At 30.4% G+C, this 17,952-nt stretch overlaps 2 protein-coding genes across 2 annotated transcripts in view; one reads left to right on the top strand and one right to left on the bottom strand.

Annotated features, from left to right (window-relative positions):
- Nucleotides 1-420: 420 nt before the first annotated feature.
- LOC143922738 (proton-coupled amino acid transporter-like protein acs) overlaps nt 421-17,952 on the top strand; it is a 33,305-nt gene continuing 15,773 nt past the window's right edge. Inside the window, exon 1 of the mRNA XM_077446074.1 lies at nt 421-512. The gene's annotated coding sequence lies outside the window, so the exon portion shown is untranslated. The remainder of the gene's footprint in view (nt 513-17,952) is intronic.
- LOC143922337 (zinc finger MYM-type protein 1-like) lies at nt 6,178-8,672 on the bottom strand. The gene is made up of 2 exons (XM_077445561.1): nt 8,472-8,672; nt 6,178-8,401 (listed from the first exon to the last, which is right to left on the bottom strand). The coding sequence occupies exon 2, from the start codon at nt 8,356-8,358 to the stop codon at nt 6,178-6,180; it is 2,181 nt and encodes a 726-aa protein (XP_077301687.1). The 5' UTR covers nt 8,359-8,401; nt 8,472-8,672.

Genomic DNA, 17,952 nt, shown 5'->3' with positions numbered 1-17,952 from the left:
TGCCGGGTTCAGCTAGTTATAATATAGTTAAATAATTATTTTATAAAAAAAAATGCAAAAACTTAAGATAAGTAAAATTAATTCAGATACTCTCAAACTGTGTGCTAAAAGTTGGGTACACAACACATTGTACACATACTGAGGAACATTTAGAAAGTGCAACGGTATAATTTATGCGAAATCGATCACTCGTACCGTGGCACCCAAACTTATCCGTTGACATACTTTCCAAGATACCTTTATAAAAATCGCAAATTGCTTTTTTTCTCAATCATCTATTATCATTTTTTAATATGATTACGTATCGCTCGTCCGAATGACAGGTGAAGCGTAGCTGTTTCGAAGGGCGCACTGTTCGGTGCGAGCCTCAGTTTGACAAACGCAGCAAGGTGAGATTATTAAAACCGACATGGACTGACTAACATCAGTTTGAGTACAACTGTCGTCGAAAGGTGTTCGGCTGAAGTGACACTTTAAACTGTTCCTTGGCGGCAAACGCAAAGTTTCCTCCAGTGAGTCTTTTGCGAACTAATAATATAATTATTTTATAATTTTTATATATATATATATATATATATATATATATATATATATATATATATATATATATATATATATATATGTAAATAAATATTTGTTGTATTATTCATATATTTATGTATTTAAATGGTAGAAAGGGATTGTACTATTCTTCGTATCGTCTGTAATAAAGTTTATGATTATTATACTTAATATTATTATTATTTATACACTCAATTAAGTTGGCTATATGTAAAACGTATGTGCATATGTAATTAGTTATACATAGTAATTATATATATATATATATATATATATATATATATATATATATATATATATATATATATATATATATATATATATATATATATATATATATATATATATATATACATATATAATTATATTTTTATTTTCGAATGATCGATTTATAAACAAAAAAAATACTGCTAAGTTGACACGTTTCGAAATTGCTTACAAAAATCAAGGTCAAGGTTTTCCGAAAATGATTTCGACCTTTAAAAATTTCTATTCATCAACTTGACGTTCGATAAAATTTTTTTAAATGTAAAATTTAATATATTTGAAGAAAAAAATGTAGCTAATGATTTTTATGGTGAATGTTTTTTTTTAAATTTATTTTCAGCATTTTAATGACATTGAAAAAAAACTTTTAAAAATTTGATCAAAATTGCGCTGTTTTATTTATAAAAAAATAATTAATTATTTTTGGCATTTAGCGCGCTTTCTCACCTTTTCATATGGTGTAATTATTAATTTTAAGAAAATTCAAACAATGTAGAAAAAATTATAATTTTTACAATTTGTCTAATTGTATTGTTTACTATTGATTTACTCGACTTTTTTCTACTTAAATGACTCTTTGGTATTTATTTATTTAAATATAAGTTTTAAGAAAAAATTCACGCAATATTGTGTAATAACACAATTAAATTTGTGTTATTTTATATAATTTAGCATTTATTAAACATCAGATTCCATGCATTAAAAAATAATATGATAATAGTGTATAACTTTTTTTGGTGAATTATTCAAAATATCGAAAACAAATCATTCACTTGTGAAAAAAAAACAACAATTGAATACACACTGTTGATATTTAAATAAAAAAAAAATTACTAAAATTTTCGTTACATATACATATGCAAGTGCATACTAAATAAATTCATTTTGTGATGATAAAAAGTAATATTTTCCGATACAATAACATTGTTCGATGTTGATAATGAACCTGTCACAAAAAAAAAGTAATAAACATACAATGAATATATCACGAAGAATTTAATGACACAAATAGGCTAAATTTTACGGATCATATTAGTATAATAGTTACCATCAGATATACATATGTACATATAAATCGCTTGTTTGTATACAAAAATGTGACTAATTATTCATGAGTACTTTTTTTTATAGTTTTTCATTCAGATTGTTTTACGCTAATTTTCATACATTAGTATGCAACTTGCTAGTCGATGATTAGAATCGCAATAACGGCTGAAAACATTGAATCGAAAAAAAAAACAATGAATGTGAATAAATACAATTTCTACCACTTACATATATGTATATATACATTTATATATTATGATTAAAAACAACACTGACGCGTCACGTGTTAAATATTGTTATTTCATCGGACATTTTACAAGCGTTCCACTTGAACCGTTCAATTCGCGGCGATTTTTCGATCCGGTTCCTCCGGTTTTTGCTAATATAACATTACATACAGACACACTTACGTTTCTGAATTTTAGCCAGATGTAAAAAATGTAAAATATCTTTGAATTTATAATTGGAAATGCCTTCATATGCGTATTCGTTGCGAACTTTGCAAACTGCACAATACCAAGGATAACTTGTGTGACTTTCCGTTCAAATCTACGTATATATGTACATATGTATATGCTTACCTATCATCTATCATATTTACATATAATGAATACATATGTACAAGTCAGAAAGAAATCAGCAGATACAAATAACAATAGTGAAAATAACAAATAACGCAGTTGTAGCGTATTTTTTGTTGGAATTTTTTAACGGGTCTAAAGTTTTTTCTTAATCAGTCGGAGATAAAACTGCAAATATGTGTGAATAATATACGTAAAAAAATTTAAATTCAAATTTAAATACTTCGATAAAGCGGATTTTGAATTGAATTATTATCAGTAACTATTTACGGATTTGGTAAATGAATTTACATCAGAATGTACATTGTATAAGGTCAGAAAGTTGTTCGTATGTTTTCAAAATATATTATTATTTAAAATACTGACCGTCAAATATCAAAAACTGACCTATCAATATATTGTATATAACTTAACATTCAATATAATTACTGACTTAAATAATAAAAAGTTACTGACGGATTAAATACAGGCATTGGAAAATAGCCACATACAAAAAGAAAATTTATGGTTGTGCAACTATGAAAATCGTAATTTTTTTCATAATCGTGATATAATATTATTTTAACTTTTGATTTTAAAACCATGTACAGGAATCAATCTTAACTTTAAATACAATGAATTTTGAAAATCTTATATCGTTTGCGGAATATGAAACATCAAAGAAGACGTTTTATACGGGGAATCTATGTAATTTTATTTTTGTATTGAAACAGAAACTTTAATGGAATTATTTAATTATTCTAAAATATTACATATTTTACGACCACGTGGTTTGCTCATAAACAGCATTAATTATAGAAGCACATGATATTCTTGTTATGTATATAATACATATTGAATGAAATGAATAAAATTATGCTTTGGGGTTCCGCATATTTGACATTCAAGTATTGGAACGATCAATTTTTGCATTTTGAATATGAAATCTAATTAGGATCGGCTTATATTCCGTCGTGTGAGCTGTGGAATCGTCTTATGTGTTCCACGAAAACATCAAAACTTTCACGAGAGATGCACTTTCTTCGTTCATGAGTGTTTTGAGAATGTCGGAAATATATTTATACTATGAATTTCTAGCCTCAAAGTACATATTTGCGTTAGCAAAACGCGTCGACTTACAAAAGCGTGTAAACGCGGTGTGAAAAATTACTTGTTCATCTTCATTTGAATATAAATTAACTTCTAAATGTTTTTTAATTATTAAAAAAAAAATCACCGTCTATTTAAAAAGATCTGTATTCTATAAACTACATATTTAGATTTTATTACACGCACTTACATATGTATAAGAAGGTTTATTACTCAACTTTGTATAAAATGTGAAAGGTTGTTAAACACATATACGACTTTTACCTACTTACATATCTTCTCTATTTTCTATTTATGTATGTATATTTCGCTTTCATTAACTATATAGTTGTTACAAAGTCATTAAAACTTCAAATCATAATTATTTAGACGAACTGTATATTTGCTTTACACATTGTATCTAGAAAAAGTGTTAGATCGACAGTATTCAACGAATAGTTGAAATAGCCGAATAATGATAGCCTAAATTGAACAGTTGGTTTTAAAATCACATTTTGGCAATATATGGAATAAATCAAACAGTAAATTTTTCATGTCACTATTGCAGCCTACAACAATGGCAAGGCTGAACTTGTAGCACGTTCTTCATTGTATCACAACATCTACATATGTGCATATGACTAGGTCAGTCTAGAAAACAATTCTTGTTAACAAATTTGACACGAGCGAATTCTATTTATAATACATATGTATGTACATAGATGCATGCGTTTTCACCTGGGCACACTTTTACCAAAACATTTAAAAACGTGTATAACTATTTTGCGGATGCATTCAGTCGATTTGCATTTCCATCGACTAGTAAATGTACATATTATATATGCTACAGTCCAAGCGTACACCTCGTTCGTGCATGAACATGCTAGTTTGTTCATACACGAAACAATCTGACCAGTTATAGTGTACACAAAATGACAAATTTCCAAACGAACTATGTATAGTTTGTACAAACTATAAGCATAATTTTAAGTATTCTCAATCGTTTGTACCCTCTTCTGTATACATATATATGTATGTATATATGTATATATAATTAGCCCGAGTTGTATTTTTTAAAAATTAGCAAACATGGGATAAAAGTTTCATAAGATACCCGGTGAGTCTATTTTTTTTAAGATTGCTTTTGACTGTTGGCACTTAAACTAAAACCAATAGTTCGTGTATAAATAAACTAGTATGTTCATGAACGAACCGGAGTGAACACTTGGATTGCAACATATCACGTCCTTATACATACATATGTAGCATATATCTTTTGCCCCACTCCACATTTTTTTTGGGCAATATGATGTACATATACATATGTATATGTATGTATATATAAAAGTTATAAGTTTTAGCTTTAATTACAAATCGCGTATCAATTCCCTTCCCAAACTACCCTTTGAAATATCAACGAGCCAAAACATTAGTAGAAAGAAAGAGTCAAAGGGGCTTACAATTATTTTATCTTTAACTAAAACACACCCAACACAAAAAAAGATAAAAAAAAGAAGACTCTCACAAATTAAAATGTAATGGTATGAGTATTTCACTAACCGATACAAAGTTTCAATGTGTTAGGATTAACGAAGTTCGAATCATCTCCAAAATAAATAGACGCACGCTAAAATTAACATGAACTGTTACAGAAGTAAAGGCGCGTTTGGATAGCTTCATATTTTAGCTGTCATCACGTCTATATGACGTCGAGATATGATTTTGATCTAATTTTTAATGATTTATTTATTCTAGCTCATGTCGGAGACATTTGCTTACTTAAATGAGAGCTAGCGCCCATGTCGGTAAAATATCAAAGCGATCGGAAGAGTGGAAGTGACTCAATCAATAAAATCAGTTAAAATCTCGAGGTCGAATCACAAAACTTGAATTTTCGGCTCCAACATTTTGAATTTGGCACACATATGTACTTTGACTTTGAAATTTGTCTGGATATTCGTACACCTTTCAAGCACGTTTTGGACATTTCGCATTGTGACGAATGATTCAACAGCTTTTATGAGCGAGCCGCGAATACGATGACCATTCTGTTCAGTCTTCATTTTCCCATAGGGACGTGTACATATTTATGTATGTATTTATGATTTGACATTGTAAAGGATCGCATTGTTTCCCAAGACGAGAACTTCACGGTCGACAAAGCGCGAGATCGTCTTGACAGAAGTTTTCGCAGCCTTTGACGAGGTCGCATGTTCCATTGACGAATTTATCGCATTTTAAATGGCCACAACTGACACTTTTAGTGTTATGTGTGAATACGAAATACGATTTTAGATATTTCGAAACCGCACGATGCATTTCAGCTGTGTGTTTCTTTTTTATTTTGATTGGATTGATGTACATATGTCTGAATGATGTATTGCGATATGTCATATGTATGTACTTGCTTCAAGTCTGTAACTTTTCTACTTGTCATGTACTTGGTACTTACCTTATAAAGATTCCTTTTGATTTCGAAACTATCGGATCATCGCCTTTAGATATATCGTTTCGAATTGATGATCAGCTGGCTTCTATTCGCCATACGAGATAAGCGAGAAGATATATATGTATGTATGTATGTATCAGTGGCGGGCGGTGACTTTTCAAACAAGGGATGCTGTCCCTTGTTTGAAAAAAAAAACCGACCAATTTATTTTTTAAAATTTAATTTTATTCTTCGTTCCTTTTTACAAAATTCATCGATAACCGCATCATAGAATTTTTTATTGTTTTTTAAATTTGACATTATTTTCTTTTCGATTGCAATTAAAGCAAGACCAGAGAGTCTTTCTTCACTTTGACTACTTCTGGTGAACGTTTTAATTCTTTTCATAGTCGAAAATGATCGTTCAGCCGATGCGCTCGTGGAAGGTATCGTACAAATTAATTGTATTAAACTAAATACTTGTTCCAAAACGTCTATTAGATCATCTTTCACAATTAATTCCTTTACGTCATTTATAGATTTCAAATGAAAATCTTGCGTTGAGTACATGTAAATTAATTCGCTTTTTAATTTCATAAAATCAAAGTATTTTCCATAAGTTAGGTGGAGTGATTTAAATAGGAAATCTGGAAAATTATTTTCATATTCTTTAAATTTTTTGACGTTAAAAAATTCGAGAAATTTTAAATTTTCGATATCTCGAAATCGATTGGTTGTATTTACTGAAAGAGTTTCTAAAATTTCAGAATAGTGAAGTTTATACGTTGTTTTCACATCTTCTTCACATTCAGCATATTTTCTTTTTCTATTAAAATTTTTAGTTATTACTTTGTTCCACAATGAATCAAAATCGTCTTTTTTGTTATCTAAATATTTTACAAATTTTTTAATTTCACTTACGCAATACGATATGTCAAAGGTTTTTTTTTGTAAAATTTCAAATAAAAAATCTGCCGAATTAAATATTGCAGAAAATAAATGCAAATTGAAATTGAATTCAAACTCTTTTAAATAACGATGAAGGACTTCAGCATTTATGACAGCATCAGTATCCCATTCGTCTTCGTCATTAATTATTTGATTAAATATTTCCATTAATTCTGTTTGATATTCTAATATCATATTTAAAATTTTGCTATTGTAGTTCCATCGTGTAGGGGCAGCAGTGGGAAATCGTTTTTTTATTTGACAATCGAGAAGGGAAATTCTTCTTGAAGACTTACAAAAAAAAGTTGAAAATGACAACATACGGCTGAAAAAACGTTTGCATCCGGATATATGTTTAACAGATTGCGACAAAACTAAATTCAATCTGTGAGCGTAACAATGGACAAATAAAGAATTAGGACAAATATCTCGAATTTTTCGTTGCACTCCATTATGCTCCCCGGACATTACAGCCGCTCCATCGTACGTTTGTGCAATTAATTTGTCCAAACAACCAAATTCTTCCAAGGTCTCACGTATGTGCTGAAAAAGAGCATTAGCTGTTCTATTGGGACTAACATCGACAAATCCAACAAATCTCTCCTGAATTTCATTATTTTCATCTACATATCTAAAAATAGTAGATAGCTGAGCTTTGCGACTGATATCTGTAGATTCGTCCACAATTATGGAAACAAATTTTGATGCACGTATTTCAGTTTTAATCTCATCTAGCAAGACTTTTGATATTGCGGATACCAAGTCATTTTGTATATGGTTCGATAGTCCAGTAAACACCGTAGAGTTATCTAAATGAGTTTTCAATTTTATGTCTGATTCACTCAACAGATACAGCAATTCAATATAATTCCCTCTATTTTCCGATTCCTGGTGCTCAAAATGTCCTCGTAAAGGTTGTTCTTGTTTTGCTAAAAAACAGATCGCGCTTATTAATTTCGACAAAATGTATCTATTTGCAGTAACTTCTTTGTTGTGCATTTCAATATTTGCTTTAAATTGAGCACTTAAAAAATTTTCTATACGAGGTCCCTTTCCAAATTTTTTAAATTGAGCAGCAGAACATATGTGAGCTTGAGAACATTCATGTCTCTTGCGCGATTTACTTAAATTGTTTAGGTCAGAAAATCCAAATTTACTCCAGACATTCACTTCTTGAGAAAATAAAATACATGGCCAACAGAATAATTTCGTTAAGTGAGCACATCCACAAATCCATGAAATTTTTTCGTATGTTTCTGTGTTAAAATACCTTTTAAATGTTTTTGTTTTAGACTGAATATTTAATATTGGTGTGGGTTTGGGGCTCTTAACAATAATCTCCTTTTCATTAAATGGGAGAGAAGCAAATCTTCTTTTCAGCACATTTTCAATTAAACAATTGCAATTATTATTGATCTCGACGACAAGTCCACTCTCATTGTTATTTTCGATATCCATATTAAAGGCAATAATGAAAACTCGTAAGTAGTGGAACAGTAAACTAAAAATAAAGTTAGACGAAACTAATTTAAATGAAAACTTAATTCAAAAGTAAAAAATAACCAACTTACAGTATAAATGATTAACTTCGTCTAAAGAAATGAATCGGCTAGCTTTTTGATAAATAACTTGGGGCGTAGCGTGCGGAAATATCGATCAACAGCGGCTTCCAAGTGAAACTCAATAGATAAGCAAACAGAGAAACCGAATCCACCGTAGAGGTTAAACAAGTGTCAACGCGTCCGCGCGAATATGACAGCCTCATAGTGCGCATGCGCAAATGGGATCGGTCGCGACTCCGAATCCATGACGCGCGCGCACTTCACTCAGCGTCTACTCGCCAGCGTCACTCGCCTGTGGCCGGCCTATGCGAATGCGGCCTATGCGAATCCTTAATAAAAATTATCAAAAGATCCTATATAATGCATCATGTAACAAAAAACACGTGATATGTGAAATATATATCATATACTACATCATAATCACGTACATCACTAAGAATACATCGAAGCGAAATTCAAATATTTATTAAAAATACTCTTGGCTTTTTAAAGTTATAGGGGATGCGCCGCATCCACCGCATCCATGGACCGCACGCCACTGGTATGTATGTACATATCTATGACTGAAATCAAAGAAATTTTTCATTTTGCTAAACTGGATTAGATCAAATCTGCGTAAATTAAAGGAAATATTTACTAGTATGTAAAAAACTGGGTACGAAGTAGATTCATTCGCTACGTTCTACATATGTAGTATAATTCAGAAATTAACATACATACTAGAGTTGCCAAAAGTTTTATGAAAATCATTATAATTAGTTCTCAATTACTCAAACTAGAGTTTCAAGAATATAATTTTATATTAATATAAAATGCGATTATTGTATTTGCAAATGGATAACCAGTTTCAAAATTTGCTTTTGAATGTTTGTCAAAATGAAACTCAGGTCATTGTCAACATTCGGTTTGTTTCTTGTATTTGTTTTGATTTTTCATAAAACTTGTTCCATTTCTTGTATTTGTATGATAACAAAAAAAAAATACATATTTTGAGAATCAGTGAATGAGTGTCATAGGATTGTATCTTCGTTTTTGGAAGCTCGATAAAGTACTACTGAAACTCTTTTTCAAGTGTATAATAATCGTCTTTTAGATTATCATAAAGTTTACTTCTGAATAACCTTCAGATCAACTTTCTCATTCACTAAGGTTTTTCGCTAACCTTCATATTCATCTAGACACTGTTTAAAAAAAATTTGAATCAATTTAAATTTATTTATATCATTTCTAAAAATTGTTAAAGTAAATAAACATGTTTTTTGAATGCAAACAAATTAATGTGTGTGCTTGAATAAATAACACTGGAAAACTTTAACAAATGTAAATTAAGTTTGATTAAAAATTAATGTATATCTATCAGGCCACCTATTATTATCATATTCGAGATCAACGGGTACGAATTAGTCAAAATAAATCAATCTATCATCTAAAAAAGTAACAAATCCAATGTAATCGAAACAAAATAAGCATTCACTTAACTTAACTATTTCAATGACTGACCTGATATATTTATTAATTGCATTTTATCGGTAAGTGGTTCCTAAACTTTTTATCAAACAATGAATTAAATTGTTTGGTTACTTCAAACATTATCGACTATATAAATTCCAGTAAAACTATCTCGACAACCTTAAGTTTAAAGCGATTTCATTACCCATTTTAATTTTATGAATTTTGTTTTGTCAATTGCATTTGACAAAAGGTATTTTTTGTTTGATAGATTAAAGATTTTGTAGATAAATCTGTCATCGAGTTGATCATAGTATCGCTCGCTATGAAAAAAATTCGGATATGACCAACCCATGACTTTATATATGTCTTTGAGGAATATAAGAAGGTCATACAATATGAGAGTATTTTCGATGCAAATTGAGCACAAATGTAGGGACACTTACACAAGACAAAAGTTCTATTTCCGGCTGTCGGATTTTGTTCAATATTTTTTTATTACTAAAAATCACTATAAATATCGTACAAATTAAATATCAAGAAAATAAAAATAATTAAAAAGGTCAAAATAAAATAATGAAATAGTGTTTTTAAAAAAAATACTACTTACGGCTTACGAATTCTGACCAAAACGTTAGCAATTCTAAGTTAATACATAAAGAATACAAATATAAATTTTCAGCTTAACACGTCCAGGTGTGTGGACAGGATCCAGGCAACAACATTTTTGAACTTTCTAAGAGATAAAAATCCTAATATTGATGTAAAAAAAATACTACTTACGGTTTACGAATTCTGACCAAAACCTTAGTACATAAAAAATACAAATATAAATCTTCAGCTTGATACGTTCAGGGGTGTGAAAAAAATAGAGGTCACAAAATTTTTGACTTTTCTAAGAGGAAAAAATCCAACTTCCGGTTTATTAAATTTAGTGATTTATTTTTAGTTTCATCACATTGATACAAGAATTATACTTGCATTTTCTCGTGGAGAGCATACATGCTTAAGAGGTCGAAAAAAACAGTGGAATAAAAATCGAACAAGAGTAAACTATCACTTCTGGTTGACGGGTGCTAACCAAATTTTATATATAACTTGTTATTATGCTTAAACTTCCAGATATGAAATTTAAATTCAATAAATCAAGAGATTTCTGAGAAAAAAATGAATATTCTAGTTGACGGGTGCTAACCAAATTTTATATATAACTTGGTATTAAGCTTAAGCTCCTAGATATGAAATCTTAGTTCTACACGCCGAAAGGTTTCCACGAAAAACATAAAAAACCTCGATCCTCGACAGTAGAAGTACTACTTCCGGTTGAGATAAAAATATTTAAAAATGTATTAGGGTATAAAATTTATAATTTCTATTAATCCAGTCTGATTTGGTTAGCGGCTTGGGAAATAATCGAATTCAAAAATAAAAAAAAAAGCTGACACCTATGAGGAAAGGTACCATTTCGGGTCAACTTAAAAGTTTGAAAATAATTTACGTTGTATCGATAAGTATTTCAGTAACCGATACTAAGTTTTAGTTCGATATGTCTAACGGAGTTCAAAAAATCCCCAAAATACACAGACACACACACATATTTTTCTAGATCACGAAAACGTGATCAGTGATCGATTCCGAGTTCGAATCAGTCAAAATCTCGAGTTCGAATTTTCGCATGATCACAAAACTTCATCTATTGTTACTACGTACATAGATAAAGTAAAAATCCTAACCAACTTATCGCTTTGTGAATAGGCATATCAACACTCAATTGATATATTTTCCGAATACTTTTCGTTTATTTATTATATAATCCAAATCTTTCGAGATACATATTCGCAGATTATTTACGACTGACTTTCAGCAATCATCAACTGCATGCTTGCTGTTGCGATTGTGCAATCGGTTTGCTGCATGTCTACGTTCGACTGGTTCGAACCGGTTCTAAGACCATTGAATAAATAGCGAATACCATTGCAATTATCGAAATGCAGGTGACATATGTCGCAAGGCTACAGCGTGGAATCTGTTGACGAGCCCTGATGATTTCGATCATAACTCAAATCCTATCGATTGATGTTTGAAAATGTTGCATATGAAAACTGTCATTTTGTTAACAGCTCGATCATAGTTCATATTAAATAGACCGTGAATTTGTCACACGACAATAATTTATGATTATGCATTCGACATGAAGCAAGAAATTAGCCGTGAGTTATTATAATAGTTATAACATTGTGCATGACTGAATAAAAAACCTTGCACTTGAAGCAAACATGTGTACACATTTGTGCAAACAACATTATCAAAATAACTACTAATTACTAACGACCATTGTAATTTTCCTATCGTGTAATATATTTTCCGTTCATTCATATCGAAGCAGTTTGTTTAATATTGACAGACGCGTTAATAAACAACTTCTTCAATTTACACGGCGTCCTTATGCGTAGATTCAATTTTATGCGGTAGATTGTTTTATACATATATGTATGTATGTATGTTACAATACAAGCGTACATTTCGTTCGTTCATGAACATACTAGTTTGTTCATACACGAGCCAATTGGACCAGTTATAGTGTACATTAAAGAACAAATTGACAAACGAACTACGTATGCAACATAGATCAGTGGTTAGCGTGTAATGATTTCGATTGTGTGGTCACGGGTTCTATTCCTGGCTTTGTTGTTGGCCAGACTTTGGATATGTGACTCCAAGGTCAATCCTGTCCTATTTAACATAATTTGTTGATATATAAAAATTTGTATGTATGATGATTGTAAAGATTGATGATCGATGTTTGTAATTGGCCTTGTAATAATACTTATGTTCTATGTGGCCAATAGATGTCGTGTTACTAAAAATTGGTGTACATCTGTGTAAAATAAATAAATAAATAGTTTGTTCATGCACTAACCATAACAGTCGATGCAATGTGTTGTAACATTGTAAGGACGTAAAACAATTTCTTTATTTTTTTATAATTATTTCTTATTTAACTATATATAATATTTAGAATATAATTAAATGCAAGGTCATTAATAATACATATTACTGTAAGTTTTGCTGTCCATAACATGACGTTGACAATTACTTTTATCGTCTAAAACAGCGGTTTCCAAACTGCGAGGCGCGGACTATTGCCAGGGGAGGCGCCAAAACTTTTTAATAAAAAATAATTTTCATACCATAATATCGACAAATAAATAAAACTTCATATCGTAGCTTAACAATAAAAATTCAATGCATGAATGTTTATTTTTATTTTTCTTTCATTTTTATATACAAATTTAATTAGCAACCTTTCTCGAAGAAAACTAACACGAAGAGGCACATTTGTGGACGAACGATAATTTTATTGTTCAACTTGCCTATTTGGTTGAAATTTTTGGAAAATTGAGCGGTTTAAATAAATCAATGCAGGGATTACAAATACATCCACTTGTTCAAAAAGACAAAGTAAAAGCTTTCATTAAAAAGTTGAAGTTATGGAAATCAAATTTACAAAAGAATTAGTTGGATATGTTTTCACTTTCCAAATATTTCTGGGCCACAGCCAATATTGAAGCAAGTAAAAATCTTTTTACTGAGCACTTGGATGGTTAAGTGCTGCATTTTTACAATTATTTCAAAGACCTTGATTTCTCAAAGTTTTTGTGTATACAGAATCCATTTAACTACAATGAAGAAGATGAATTCGAACTGACAACCATCGAAAAAGAAAAATTGATAGAATTATCATGCGATAGCTCACTAAAACAAAAGTTTTAAAATGAAACCATAATTAAATTTTGGATGAATCTTTGTATTGCAAAGCAATGTTAGTACTTCTACCGTTTGTAACCAGTGCCGGTTTTAGGAGGGGGCTGGGTCAGGCGTCACCCGAGGGCGCAAAATAAGTTAGGGAGCCGCTCGATGCGTCAAAGGCGCTTTAAATTTTAAAATTAGAGCGCCAAAAGCCATACAAAATTTTAGATTAGAGCGCCAAAGGCGAAATTTTTTTCTAAGGGTGTTTAGAAAAAATTGCCCGGGGACCCCATTGGGTGTAAGGCCGGCACTGTTTGTAACGTCTTATTAACCAGTTTAATAGTCGAAAAGAAGTTACGAGTGGCGCTCTCCATATTGCCCCCAAGATTTGATAAACTTTGTGCCAATAAACAACATGTGTTAGATGTAGTTTAATTAGTAATTTAATATAAAAATAAATATACGTGTTCGTATAAATTTATGTTATAGCAAAACCTTTTTATTATTCTGTCTATTGTAGTGTTCAGTATTTTTTTTTAAATAAAGGTTTATTATTTAAAGCGTGTCTATATTATTATATCTATTAAAAAATAAAAGGTAGGGAGGCGCGGAAAAAAAAAATTTTTTTAGGGAGGCGTAGTAGCATAAAGTTTGGAAACCGCTGGTCTAAAAGATATAAATTTCCATTAATTTAAAATATATATGTACATATTCCATAAATAAATTAATAATATCAACAACTTACGTATCTTATATTAATGTAAATATTTCAAAATATGAAACACGAACTCAAAACTAATAAAAAATAAAATTCAAATTCTACCGACTGCTATACGCACGAAAAATGTTGTATTTCTTGACCGAAATGCGATGCGAAACTGAAACGAAATGTGATTGACCATAGCGGGTCGAGTGGGGGTGAACTCGAACTCGGGGGTGAATACCTTGACATGTACATTTTACGTAAGTCTCATGCTAGATAAGTTCGACTACAGATACAATGTTAAGTTTTCAACTTTTTTTTTAAATTCAATACTTGGAAAAGGCGGCATAGCCTATGGATCCAATTTAAAAATTTTCATGATGCCATTTTAAGGTAGCCCCTGAGTGACATTTGTGTTATTAAACTAGTATAATATATAAATATGTAAATTATAAATTTGATGAAAAAACGTTTCAACAATGAAATAAGATAAATAGGCAAACTCTGATAGGAAATGATTGACTTGGAGTCACAAATATCCAAGTCTGACCAGTGGTACTACAGAAATATTTGGAATAAATTATTTTTAATTGAGGTCAATCCACGGGGTCGAACTCGGCAACCTCTCGGTGTTTAGCTTTAACGCAACCACCAAGCTTTGTTGCTGGCTAAAAACTTTAGATTTAAGCCGTAATTTAGATTAAGTAATTCAGAGAGTCATTAGTAGGTTTTTCAACCTTTATCCACTCGAGCAATGCCGGCTAGTTTAAAATAAATATTACACATGGTTTTAAGCGCATTGTCGATTATTCAAGCATATTGGAAGTAATAGATTATTTTTATTATATACATACATACATATATGTATAACAGGAAGGCCTAACAGGTAAACCCCAATGCGCCTTCCTGGCTAATTACAAACAATGCAGCATTTTTATTACATAAGTCGCTGAATTACGAGACACTAAAATTCGAAATTAACGAATTAAGGCTTGTACATATTTTTTTTATTGTAAATTAATCATATTCAAATAGTGGTGACATAGTAGATAGGAAGGTTCTTAGTCAATTTAATCGAGGAACCGTTTCAACAATGAAATCAGAAAAATTGGCAAACTCTGATAGGAAACGATCGATCTGGAGCACAAATATCCAAGTCTGGCCAGCAGTAATACATTTATATTCAGAATAAATTCTTTTCAATTGAGGTCAACTCGCAAATCAAAAATATTTCAAAGCAATAAAAAACACAATCTATAGAACAAACATCTGACCTTTGATTCCTATACTCTTTTTTGACACAGCAATACTTGATTTCGAATTAAAGAGTGCAAAAGCCAAAAATCTGTAAAAATCACCCGTTTTTTTTAAACGCTCATATCTCTTAAACAAAATAAAGCCAAAAAAATCATTGTCATATTCGAATTAAGTGGGTGGGTGAAACTTAGTAAAGATTGATAAGTTTCCGCTCCAGTAATTTTATTTGTTGCTCAGCTTATTCGGCAAATTTACATATTTACTGTTAGAAATACACCCCCGTTTGAGAAACACTGGCCTACAGGGCTTACAATTGGATTATCGATAAATACTAATTGGAACAATTGCTTCATAGTGTTTCAATGTCGTTTAAAAGTTTCACAACGACCATTGAAAAATTAAACCACACAAAATCAAAGCAATCCTACATATAATAGCCGTTTTTAAAAGACGGTGTGACCGATATTAAGTACATTTTTAATCAACAAACATACAAATCCGAAACTCAAACAACTATAGTTTGCAAATACTTTGAAACGTATTTTGGAACGCCTACATGTATATTTTGAACATGTGAATTATCCGAAGCAAACGATCTGTGACTTCATTTTAATACCGCAATTCATTCTATACACACACATGTAATGTTACACAATATTTGTATAACATACACAGGCATGTATCATTATAAACGTCATCATTGACGATGCCTGTAATTGCCGGAAGTTACCTCCAATATTGAAGATTAAAAACAACAATGGCATGCCATCATCGGACACGTTTATGTACGTTTATGTGCACCAATTACGATATTTAAACCAATTGCCTATGCGTTAAACTTACGTGTATACATACATACAAGACTTATGTATATCATAACTTTTTAAGTTGTTTTGATTCTATGGCATTCTGTATTTAAGTCGTGGACGTGACAAGAGGAAGAGGACGAGACGAGGAAGTTACTAACTTATTATAATACCTTATTATATACGAATTTTGTATCACTTATTGTTGGTCTCGCAGTGTGTGTCAAGCGTTTATTTGCAGTACTATTTTGCTGTCAATTAAATTCAAATTTCAATTAATTTTTAAATTATTAAAAAGCTCAAGCAAAATGAAGATTGAAGAAATATTTTTAAAAACAACCCAACAACAACCAAATGAAAAAATTATAGACACTTTGAATGATGCCGAAATCGAATCATCTAATGGTGCGTACGCACCAAGCCAACGAACGGCCCATAGGCCAACTTTTAAAACCAGTAGCGTACAAAATATCGAAATAAAAATTAAATTTAAAAATTGAAATAAAATATCAAAATTAAAACTATTATTATTATATTAAAATTAAATTCAAGTATCAAAATAAAATTATAATCATTATATTAAAATTAAAATAAAATATTGAAAGTTAAAACAGAACATGCACAATTTAAATAAATTTTCGAGATTGACCTAAAATTAGATCATCAACAATCACATACAGGTAATCCTCGACTTACGAAGATGTTTTGACTTCCGAAGATACGCACTAAGATCGAAAAAAAATCAAAGAATTATTATTTTTACTTCCCCGTAAAGCACAGTTACTGAGAATATATCATGTATTAGTATGGGTGATCCAACGATTTTTGCTAACCTGGGGTGTTGTCGGTTACATCAAACGATTTTTTTTAGTCTTCAATTTTTTCTCTCGTCGAAATAAATCAAGTAATTAAATTATTTCAGAGGTAAAATTTATCGGATAATGTGTGATTATTAATTTTATTTCGACGAAAGAAAAAAAAACCCTTTGACAAATCACCGACAACCGACACCGCGTTTTTTTATGAATTGTTTTTTTTTATCGATCATCGACGGTCGAAATACAGTAACATATCGTGACGACTTTTAAGAAATAATAACAAGATTTTTTTTCGCTCGTAAGCAGAGAAATTATAATATTTCTCTGGTTTTAAATGCATATCGTCGTAATTCAAAACATTGTTGCAATTCAAAACATCAACGATGATCTAATTTTAGCTCAAACTCGCTCTTTAGCTTAATTTTGATATTTAATTTCAATTTTTTAATTTAATTTTTATTTCAATATTTTGTACGCTACTGGTTTTATCCTGCTGGTTTTAAAAGTTGGCCCAAAATCGTCGTTAGCCTAGTCCGTTAGCACCATAACAAAATTTTCAGAACTGTATATTATAATGCAAAAAATGATAAGCCTTACTCAGACCGTTTTGATTAACTTTTCAAGTTAATTAGCTTTTGATTTTTTTATAAATATTTGTACTACCAATATTAGGATACATATTTTTTAAGTAACGAAAAAGGCGGGGG

This window comes from Arctopsyche grandis, chromosome 2 (genome assembly GCF_051622035.1).
Source record: "Arctopsyche grandis isolate Sample6627 chromosome 2, ASM5162203v2, whole genome shotgun sequence".
Lineage (NCBI taxonomy): Eukaryota > Metazoa > Arthropoda > Insecta > Trichoptera > Hydropsychidae > Arctopsyche > Arctopsyche grandis.
The sequence above is the reverse complement of the archived record's forward strand: the minus strand, read 5'-3'. Positions and strand labels throughout refer to the sequence as shown.